The sequence below is a fragment of the Bos javanicus genome, chromosome 1 (assembly GCF_032452875.1).
Source record: "Bos javanicus breed banteng chromosome 1, ARS-OSU_banteng_1.0, whole genome shotgun sequence".
NCBI classification, from domain to species: domain Eukaryota; kingdom Metazoa; phylum Chordata; class Mammalia; order Artiodactyla; family Bovidae; genus Bos; species Bos javanicus.
The window spans coordinates 146286425-146297656 of NC_083868.1; the positions used below are offsets into that span (position 1 = coordinate 146286425).

The 11232-nt window shown below is 46.6% G+C and overlaps 1 protein-coding gene and 1 non-coding gene across 2 annotated transcripts in view; one reads left to right on the forward strand and one right to left on the reverse strand.

Annotated features, from left to right (window-relative positions):
• LOC133252991 (aryl hydrocarbon receptor-like) overlaps positions 1–7426 on the reverse strand; it is a 49998-nt gene extending 42572 nt beyond the window's left edge. Inside the window, 1 exon segment of the mRNA XM_061426093.1 lies at positions 7226–7426. Within this exon segment, the coding sequence (XP_061282077.1) occupies positions 7226–7284 (59 nt within the window). The 5' untranslated portion in view covers positions 7285–7426.
• On the forward strand, positions 1250–1356 carry LOC133255515 (U6 spliceosomal RNA). The gene has a single exon (XR_009738954.1). It is a non-coding gene; the product is annotated as a U6 spliceosomal RNA (small nuclear RNA).
• Positions 7427–11232: the final 3806 nt, after the last annotated feature.

Consider the following 11232-nt stretch of genomic DNA (forward strand, 5'->3'; position numbering starts at 1 on the left):
TTGTCCTCACTTCTTTTAATCTTTTCTTCTTTTTTTCTGTTCAGCTTCAGTGATTTCTACTACTCTGTCTTCCAGTTCATTGATCTGTCCCCTGTATCATATAATCTACTGTTGATTACTTCTAGTGTATTTTTTATTTCAGTTACTGTATTCTTCATCTCTCTTTCTTCTTTATATTTTCTAATCCTTTGTTAAAACTCTTAACTTCTCTTTTATTTTTCTCCCCAGTTCTTTGACCATCTTTGATCAATACCTTGAACTCTTCAACAGGTAGATTTTTCATCTCCATTTCACTTCCACTGAACTTTCATTGTCCAAAGCTCAGAGTAAAATACAGATGACCTGTGTTTCTAGCTCCTGTGACAAGCTTACAAGGCTGAGTTCTTTCATTTCGAATAGATTCCTCGGTCACCTCATGTTTTCAATTTTGTGTATTTCATAAGTTGGTTATATTTGCTGACCTTGAATAAGTGGCTTTTTGTGGGAGATGCTCTATGTGTCCCAGTGGTGCACTCCCCTCTGGCCCAGGGATACCCGAGATGGGCTGCATGGGTCCTTCTGTTGTGATGGGCTATGTGGGAGGCCTGGGAGACTTGGCTGGTCCCCCATCTGGTTGACAAGCCCTGCTTTTTGTTGAGGCTGCTGGCCCCTGGGGGTGGGCCTGGGTCATGAGGCTGTTGGCTGCAGAGACTCTGGGGGCCCTGGAGCTGCTGCTGGCCCACTGGCATGTGGAGTTAGATTCTGAGACTCCTGGATCTAGTGTCCACCTGCTGGTGGGCTGGACTGGTTCCTGACACAGCTGGCTCTGGGGTCTGGAGTATCCCAAAGATGGTGTTGGTACTCTGGTAGGTGCGTCCAGATCCTAGAGCAGCTGGTTGAGGGTCCAAGATGCCCCACCGTTGAAGTTAGTCTGCTGGTGGGTGGGCTGTGTCCTATGCAGCAGGCTTATCCTGAGGCTCCCAGGACTGGTTCCAACACGCTGGTGTGTGGGACTGCTCCTAGCACTAATAAGCTAGAAGGAGTACAAGTACAGTAAGACAGCCTGCTTATTTAACTTTTATGCAGAGTACATCATGAGAAACGCTGGGCTGGAAGAAGCACAAGCTGGAATCAAGATTGCTGGGAGAAATATCAATAACCTCAGATATGCAGATGACACCACCCTTATGGCAGAAAGTGAAGAACTAAAGAGCCTCTTGATGAAAGTGAAAGTGGAGAGTGAAGAAGTTGGCTTAAAGCTCAACATTCAGTGCTTGCTTCGCCAGCACATATACTAAAATTGGAATGATACAGAGAAGATTAGCATGGCCCCTGCACAAGGATGACACCCAAATTCGTGAAGCGTTCCATATTTTTGATACTGGATGCTTGGGGCTAGTGCACTGGGACGACCCAGAGGGATGGTATGGGGAGGGAGGAGGGAGGAGGGTTCAGGATGGGGAACACATGTATACCTGTGGTGGATTCATTTTGATATTTGGCAAAACTAATACAATTATGTAAAGTTTAAAATTAAATAAAATTTAAAAAATAAAAAATAAAATAAATAAATAAAATGGTTAAAAAAAAAAAAAAAAAAGCTCAACATTCAGAAAACTAAGATCATGGCATCTGGTCCCATCACTTCATGGCAAATAAATGGGGAAACAGTGGAAACAGTGTCAGACTTTATTTTTTTGGGCTCCAAAATCACTGCAGATGGTGATTGCAGCCATGAAATTAAAAGACGCTTTCTCCTTGAAAGGAAAGTTATGACCAACCTAGACAGCATATTGAAAATCAGAGACATTACTTTGCCAACAAAGGTCCGTCTAGTCAAGGCTATGGTTTTTCCAGTGGTCATGTATGGATGTGAGAGTTGGACTGTGAAGAAAGCTGAGTGCCGAAGAACTGATGCTTTTGAACTGTGGTGTTGGAGAAGACTCTTGAGAGTCCCTTGGACTGCAAGGAGGTCCAACTTGACCATTCTAAAGGAGATCAGTCCTGGGTGTTCTTTGGAAGGACTGATGCTAAAGCTGAAACTCCAGTACTTTGGCCACCTCATGCAAAGAGTTGACTCATCGGAGAAGACTCTGATGCTGAGAGGGATTGTGGGCAGGAGGAGAAGGGGACGACAGAGGATGAGATGGCTGGATGGCATCACTGACTTGATGGACATGAGTTTCAGTGAACTCTGGGAGTTGGTGATGGACAGGGAGGCCTGGCATGCTGCAATTCATGGGGTCACAAAGAGTCGGACATGACTGAGCGAGTGAACTGAACTGAACTGAAGACAAGTACAACGGTACTTGTCAGTACCAGTGGTAGAGCAAACTCCCACAAATGGCTCTCCCCCTGTCTGTGCCCCCAGGGTGAGCTGCAGTTGCTTCCTGTCTCTCCAGGAGACTCTCTAAGATCAGCAGGTGGGTCTGACCCAGTGTCCTTTCAAATGACTGCTTCTGTCCAGGGTCCTGGAATGCACAAGACTTTCTGTACACCCTTTGAGAGTGGGGTCTCTATTTTCTATAGCCCTCTGGCTCTCCTGAAAGTAAACCCTGCTGGCCTTCAAAGCCAAACTTCTGGAGGCTTGTCTGCCCAGTGCAGGAGCCCCAGGACTCCTCACTCCTTAGGGAGAACCTCTTGCAACTGTAATTATCCTCCCATAGGTGAGTTGCCTACCTGGGATATTGAACTTGACCAATCCCCGACTCTGCCTCCTCACATCTTGTTGTGGTTTCTTTTTTATATCTTTAGTTGTAGAAGATCTTTTCTCCTAGCTTTCAGGTCTTTCTCATCAATAGCTGCTTTGTAAACAGTTGTAACTTTGGTGTTCCTGTTGGAGAAGGTGAGCTTAGGGTCTTCTTACTCTGCCATCTTGGCCACTCCCTAAATCAACTGGAATTCTAATTCACTGGAAAACTATTTCACAGTTTCTTAAAATGTTAAATATTACCTAACAATTATACTCCTGGGTACTTATTTGAATGAAACAAAAATATATGTTCACTAAAAGCTTTATACAAGAATCTTCATAGCAGTTTGTACATAACGGCCCCAAGCTGGAGTCAGTCCAGATGTCCAACTATAAAAAAAAGGATTTTAAAACTCAGACATTAATAAAATAAAATAATTGACCATGGAGAGGAATAAACCACTCATACTTGTAGTAACATGGATGAAATTTAATTGTAAAAGAAATCAGACTCAAAAAAGTGCACACTGTATGATTCTACTTCTAGGCAATTCTAGATTGGGAAAACCCTAACCCCTTGTGGTAAGAGCCAGATCAAAGTTTGCTCTGAGGAGCTGGAAGAACTTTCTGGGGTTAAGGAAATGTTCTATATTTTGATATCTTTTCATTAAGCTGACTGAATGGTTAACTCAGATCTGACCATTTCTCTATAGGTAAATCACATCAATAAAAATGATAAATAGGAAAACATTTTAAAATGTTTACCCACAAAACATTCTTCCCACAAGGAATTCCTAGGCTTAGATGTCTCAAAGGTGATTTCTATCAACTACTTAAGGAATGCATGTGTGTGTTAGTTGCGTAGTCATGTCCAACTCTTTCCCACCCCACGGACTGAAGCCTATCAGGCTCCTTGGTCCATGGGATTTTCCAGGCAAGAGTACTGGAATGGGTTGCCATTCCCTTCTCCAGGGGATCTTCTCAACCCAGGGATCAAACCCAGGTCTCCTGCTTTGCAGGCAGACTCTTTACTGTCTAAGTCATCATGACTACCTAAGGAATAAAGGTCCAAATTTACACAAACACAGAGAATTGAAAAGGGCAGCTATCCCTAAATGGTTTTTATGAGACTAGCATAACCTTCACTTCTAAATTTAACAAGAATAGTTCAAAAAACAAAAAGTACAGGCAAATCTCACTCACAAGCAGACATGTTGAATCATAAGTTTAAAAGTAACAAACCAGGACTTGCACAGTGGTGCAGTGGTTAAGAATCCGCCTGCCAATGCAGAGGATGTGGCTTCGATCCCTGATCCAAGAAGAGTCTACATGTCACAGAGCAACTAAGCCTGTGCACCAAATCTGTGAAGCCTGTGCTCTGCAGCAAGAGAAGTCACTGCAGTAAGGAGCCCGCACGTGGCAACTGGAGATCAGTCCCTGCTTGCAGTAGCTGGAGAAAGCCCTTGTGCAGCAACGAAGGCCCAGCACAGCCAAAAATAAATGAATGAATAAGAAATAACAAACCAAACGCACCGAAGTATGAAAAAACAATGCCTTGTGACCAGGTTGAGCTTATCTCGATGCAATTTGGTTCAACATCAGAAAATCATTAAGGTAGTTCATTACATTAAAAAGTTAAAGTATAATTATCTCAAGAGATGAAGGAAAGTATTTGATAAAGTGTGAAATCCTTTAGTAACACAAAAGTTTTTAACACAGTTGGAATTGAGGGGAACCCCCCCATAGCCTGCAAAGGGTACTTGCAAAAAACTTAGAGCAAATAGCACAGTTAGTGAAAATATCTGGTGGATGAGTGAATGGCTGCAACAGTGCCACTCACAAGCCCCAGCTCAGGCCACTTGGGAACCAGTCAGGAGAGCCTGGTTCTCTTGTAGCAGTGAATCCTTGTACGGAAGTTTGTGTGTGCAGAGCACCTGGATTCAACTGCACACAGATATAAGGCTTTAAACCGAGGTTTATGTTCAACCACACACACACACACACACACACCCTGCATCACTGGAGACGCCTGTCCCCAAACTGAATGGATGACTTGCATTAAAATCAAGGGAGGGCACGTGTCTCTGGGGGAGGGGCTCTCCAAGCTCAGACCCAGGGTCATCTCATAGATTTAAAGGGCAGATGGAGGAGGAGTTCTCGACGCTGTCAGCAGCACTTCCAGACTGACAAATGGTGCCACAGAGTCTCTGGAGCATTCTGAGTCATGTGCGCTCAGTCGTGTCTGACTCTGAGACCCCATGGACAGCAGCCCTCCAGGCTCCTCCGTCCTTGGAATTATCCCGGCAAGAATACTGGAGTGGGTTGCCACTTCCTCCTCCAGGGGATTTTCCCCATCCAGGATCAAACCCTTGTCTCCTGCAGCTCCTCGCACTGCAGGCGGATTCTTTACCCACTGAACCAGCATCCTGAACGCAGTATTGCACCAGGTGTTGGCAGCTGCATTCTGCTCTGCACACCTCCCAAGGGCTCTTATTCATTTAACAAGGAAATTGACTTTAAGTCCAAGGTCCTAATTCTTTCCAATGTGAACTTAAACCATGCGCATTTGCATACAATACAGTGAGAGAACACACAGACCAACGCTGTTAGCAAGCCGCACAAAGCAGGTGCAGGCTCTGCATCCCGGCTCCACCGGAGAGAGCGGCTGCAGCATGGATGCTACCATCAGCTGTGACCCAGTTTCTGGGGAAGACCAGCCAGCCAAGGGGGTGGAGAGGGGATTCAGTACTCAGCCCTCTACCTCCCAAAGTGGAGTCTGCTCTCCAGGTGACCTGTCCCACAAGGTCTGCCCTGGTCTGTAGGTAGGATCCCAGACTCTTCAAGAAACTTCAGAGATAGGCTGGGTCCAAGTGAGGTGGCAGGTAAGGGTGCAGCCTTCTTACCACCCAGCCTGAGGATCCAGTGCAGTAATACATTTGAAATAATTCTGAAAGCAAGAGCGTAAGGTTTTGCAAACAAGAAGGACGTTACTCCAGTAAATGACTCTTGCATGGCAGACAATGAGCTGTGTGCTAACGGAGAATCATTGTTCAAAGTCCTCAGACCATCTCATGTCAGCTCTTGTTTATAATTATTAAGGAAACAAGAGTATAGTTTCTAAGAAAACAATGCTGGGTACTTTAGAAAGAGTCAAGGAAGCCTGGTTGAAGAAAACAGCTGCTGTTGGATTAAGCATTTCTGTGAAACACGGGAGAAAACTGTTTCATATCTGGATTGTGATGCAATCTCTTTAAACTGTAGACAGACAGTACATTATGGGAACGATTTGTGCAGTAAAATGGACCAGCGTCACGAGATTGGCAAGTTCATGTATGTTGGTGTGTTCACTTAAAATAAATTGTGTAAGTTACTCAAAAGACTCTCATCCCCGCCATTTTAAGCGCCTTTTCCGATTAACCAGTGATTACAAGTTCGCTGACCTAGAGAGAGAATGTCTGACAGGCTTCGTTCTGGGATACTGGCGCTCCGTCGGAAAAGCTGCGCGGTAGCTCTTTTTGTGTGTATGTGGTAAAATACACATAACAAAAATGCTGCCATATTAGTAATTTTAAAGCGTGCCATTCGGTGGCGTTAAGTACACGCGCGATATTGGGTCCCCAGTAGCACTGTCTAGTTCCAGGACTTTTTCATCTCTCAAACCTTCTATCAGTCGCTCCTCCGGCCCCGCTTCCCGGCTGCTTTGGGTAGATCGACACAATATGAATGGAATCATGGAACAATTTCTCTTTTGTATCTTGCTTGTCTCAAGGCATTTTTTGTATTTAAAAAATAAATGTAACTAGAAATTTCTCAGACATGGACGCGCCTGTGGCACTGAGAACACTGCGCCCCCTGAGAAGCGCGAGTCTCCAGGGCCTGGGAGGCGCTCGGAAGACCGCGCGGCTCCTTGCAGCCTCAGGGGCCGCCCAAAGACCCTCGGAGTTCTGGCCAGGGGCTCTGCCCAAGGAGCCTCTCCTTCACTGGACTTTCGATCCACTGTACTCAGAAGCATCCTCCCGCCACCCCCACAGGGCCTGGAGGGGACCCCTCCGGGTCAGTTCGGGCCAGACACACACCCGCAGGGGTCCTCACCCCGTAGGGGTCCTCTCCCAGCAGGCCTCGGCATCTAGTCTGTAAAGGGGTAGGGTCTCCCATACCTGCAGACCTGTCCCTTCCAGCCTCACTGTGATCCGGAACCCCTACCGCACGTCTGCGCGCTCGGAAAACCCAGCCTTAGTCCCGGGCGCGGACCCCAGAGGCACAGGTCACTAACCCCGAAACCCGGTGATTCCCAGGAACTAGCGTCACCAGCCCGACCCCAGGCCGAATTCGGCTTCCAATTTGTCAAGAACCCAGCAGGGGTGTCAGGGGTGAGGAGGGGACTCAAACGAAATCTATCCTTCCCGAGTCGATAAAGTCGGCGATCGAACCCCCGGGAGACCCGCAGAGAACCGGGTTGAGAGCGGCGGGAGGACTAAGACCCCCTCCGCAACCCCAACCAGGTTTCCGGGTCTTCGCTGCCCTCCCACCCCCCCACCTCTGCCACGCACATACCTCTTGGGCACGGCTTTTTTCCTCTTCTTCACGGTGTACTGGCCCCCGGTGGACAGCATGGGGCCCGCAGGCGGCCTCACAAAGGGGCGCGGGGCGGGGATGCCGCCCAGCGCCTGGAAGCTAGTCGGCCCCCCGGAGCCTGTCTGCTCCGGCTGGTTACTCCTGGGGGTCGCCAGGGCGGAGGTCTGGGCGCGCCCCTTCAGACTGTGACGGCGCAGGACACGAGTACCCAACCCGCGTACACCTTGGAAGGATCTGCACTCGCCAGTCCCGGGGCGGGAGACCGCGTTGCTGCGGGCGACTGGAAGGCTCTCCAGGGTCCCTCCTTGGTGCGGGAGACCGAGGGGCGTCCGCCGGGCTTGCAAGGGTTGGTCCCTGGCGAGAGATGAGGAAGCAGGCGCAGAAGTGGCGGGCTCCCCCGGGGGCTCTCTGTCCAGGCTTTCTCATACGAAGGTGTGCGCCACAGTCGCAGGTAGCAACTAACTCACTTGGACACCAGGCTAATTTGGAAACCGCGCGTCTATGGACGAAGACATCCCCGGAAGGAGTCGGGAGAAGTCCTTGTCCCCGCGCGCGGCCCCTCCCCACGCGTGTCCTTGGATGAATAAGAATCCAGACCCCAGACTGACTCCCTTTTCCCGCAGCGTCGCGTCCAGCAACTGCGCTCTACGGGCAGCAGGTCGCCAAGGCGCAAACGCGGGACAGGAGCCCTGGGAACTCGGTGAGGTGTTGGAGATGGAGCGGGGCGGAGGGAAGCGCTGACAAGATCCCCCGGCCCTGCCCACCGACGCGCCCCGCAACCAGTAGTCCAGCCGCCTGGAGAGCCCAGATCTGACCAAGGAGGCAGACGCGCAGCTCCGGGAAGCGAAGGCCGGGTGGGTGCGAAGGCCGGGTGGGTGCGTAAGTCTGTGCCCAGGAGCCTTTGGACTTAATTCTGCTGGATGCGTCTATGTGTGTGAGGCTCTTTGGGTGTTTTTCGGAGCGAGGTATTGTATAAATACTGGAAATGCCTTGTGATCGTCCACACCCACCGGTGACGAGTGAGATACGATTACCCCAGCGTGTGGGGCGTGTGTGTGTGTGCGCGAGAGAAAGCACACATGCATGCCTGCTCTGGAACCAGGGGTAGACTGTAGTGAATATGTCTCGTTTTCTGTTTACTCTGTAAACAGAAAAAAAAAAAAAAGGAAAAAGATAATTCCAGGTATTTGTATCTTGTTCTCGATCTCAAGGAGAAAGAATTTAAAAGATTTCACAAGCAGCTGTGATGGTTGGTGTAAGTGTGATGTAGATGCACTATCAGATTAAGCACATTTCCTTCTATTCATAGTTTCTCAAATCTTTTTTTTTTAATCATAAATACCTGTGTAGTTTTTACAGTGATATTTCTTTTTTAAGTTTTTTTTTTTTTTTTTTTTTTGATGTGGACCATTTTTAAAGTTTTTATTGAATTTGTTACTACACTGTTTCTATATTGTTTTGGGTTTTGGCCCGGATGCACGTGGGATCTTAGTTGCCATGACCAGGGATCGAACCCCCACTCTCTGCACTGCAAGGTGAAGTCTTAACCACTGGACATCCAGGGAAGTCCCTACAGTGATATTTTTACATTGAAATGCTATGACTTGTTTGTTTGTGCCATTGATATGGTTAATTGCTTAAGTTGATTTTTGAACATTGAATCAATTTGCTTTTTGGGAATAAATCCATTTAATTGCCACGTACTATCGGTTAAATTTAATTTTTTAATGTTTTGTTTAGGAATTACAGTCTTGACCTTCAATATTTATTTCCCTTTCCATAAATGTCTTTGTAAATTTTTATATCAATGTTATGCCAGTCTTATGTTGAGTTGGGATTGTTCCCATTTTTCACTGTCTCTGGAAGAATTAACGTTTTTTATTTCTGCAATCCAGTCTGGATATCTTGGTGAGAACCTGACCCAGGTGGGAGGGAGGCAGAAACCTACCTGTAACAGAACTGAAGAGTAGAGAGAGGATCATCTGAAGGAGACAAAGACAGAATGTGTAGGACTTTTACTACCTGGCTACTTTCCATACAAAAAGGACACAGTGTCCAGTCTGGAGGCCTGGGGAAACTTCTTGACTCTGTGTCCATGCATGGCTGACTTCCCTCCTACACCAACCAGCACCATCAGAACCATGTGAACTCCGTTATTTACCCATTCTGGCTTCTTTGTTGCAATTGTGGGACCCAATTGTGGGAACCCAAATCTCGATTCCTGCTGCTTCCCCCTCAAAGTGCTCACTATTTCAGGGGCTGAAAGTTGCACTGGCATGGCTGATCATTTTTAGAAAATAAAGGAAGGAATGCTTCCCAAGGCATTTTGGGGCCCAGCACTACCCTGATACCCAACCAGACAAGGACACAGCAAGAAAAGAAAATTGCAGGCAGTATCTTTCATGAACATGGAACAAAAATCTCAACAAAATATTAGCAAACTCATACATGAAAAGAATGACATATAACCACTTTCTTGTTGTACAACCTTTGTAATTTACTTAACTGCTCTGAACGCTGTTAAATCACTCAGTTGTGGCCAACTCCTTGCAGCCCCATGGACTGTAGCCCTCCAGGCTTCTCTGTCCTTGGAATTTTCCAGGCAAGAATACTGGAATGGGTTGCCATTTCCTTCTCCAGGGGATCTTTCTGACCCAGGAGTCAAACCCACATCTCCTATGTCTCCTGCATTGGTAGGTGGATTCTTTACCACTGAGCAACCTGGGAAGCACATTTACCAAAAAAAAAAAAACAAACAAAAAAAACCAACAACAAACACAACCCTTCCTTTGGACAGTGCTTGGAGACCTGTTACAGTCTTTACTTTCCTCAATAGTAGGTACAGGGTTTGGGCCTGTAGCAGAACTCTGCATCTGACTGGGAATGGCCAGTGGACTAAAGTAGGCATGTCACTGAAGGAGAGATAAGAGCGCCTTCTTAAGAGAAAAATGCAAAGAAATAGAGAAAAACAATAGTAGAATGGGAAAGACTAGAGATATCTTGAAGAGAATTAGAGATACTAAGGGAATATTTCATGCAAAGATGGTTACAATAAAGGACAGAAATTATATGGACTTTATAGAAATAGAAGCTAGTAAGAAGAGGTGGCAAGAATACACAGAAGGATCACACAAAAAAAGGTCTTAATGACCCACATACCATGATGGTGTGATCACTCACCTAGAGCCAGACATCCTGAAATGTGAAGTCAAGTGGGTCTTAGGAAGCATCACTACAAACAAAGCTAGTGGAGGTGATGGAATTCCAGTTGAGCTATTTCAAATCCTAAAAGAGGATGCTGTTAAAGTGCTGCACTCAATATGCCAGCAAATTTGGAAAACTCAGCAGTGGCCACAGGACTGGAAAAGGTCAGTTTTCATTCCAATCCCAAAGAAAGGGTTATCAGTTGATCTCTGGTTCGTCTGCCTTTTCTAAATCCAGCTTGAACATCTGCACAGTTGCACTCATTTCACATGCTAGCAAAGTAATGTCAAAAGCCTCCAAGTCCGGCTTCAACAGAACGTGAACTGAGAACTTCCAGATATACAAGCTGGATTTAGAAAAGGCAGAGGAACCAGAGATAAAATTGCCAACATCTGTTGGTTCATAGAAAAGCAAGACAGTTCCGGAAAAACATCTACTTCTACTTCATTAACTACCCCAAAGCCACTGACTATGTGGATCACAACAAACTGGAAAATTCTTAAAGAGATGGGAATGCCAGACCACGTTACCTGCCTCCTGAGAAACCTGTATGCAGGTCAAGATGCAACAGTTAGAACTGGGCATGGAACAACAGACTGCTTCCAAACTGGGAAAGGAGTACGTCAAGGCTGTGTATTGTCACCCTGCTTATGTAAATTATATAGAGTACGTCATGCTAAATGCCAGGTTTAATGAAGCACAAGCTGGAATCAAGATTGGAGGGAGAAATATCAATAACCTCAGTTATGCAGATGACATTGCCCTTATGACATAAAGTGAAG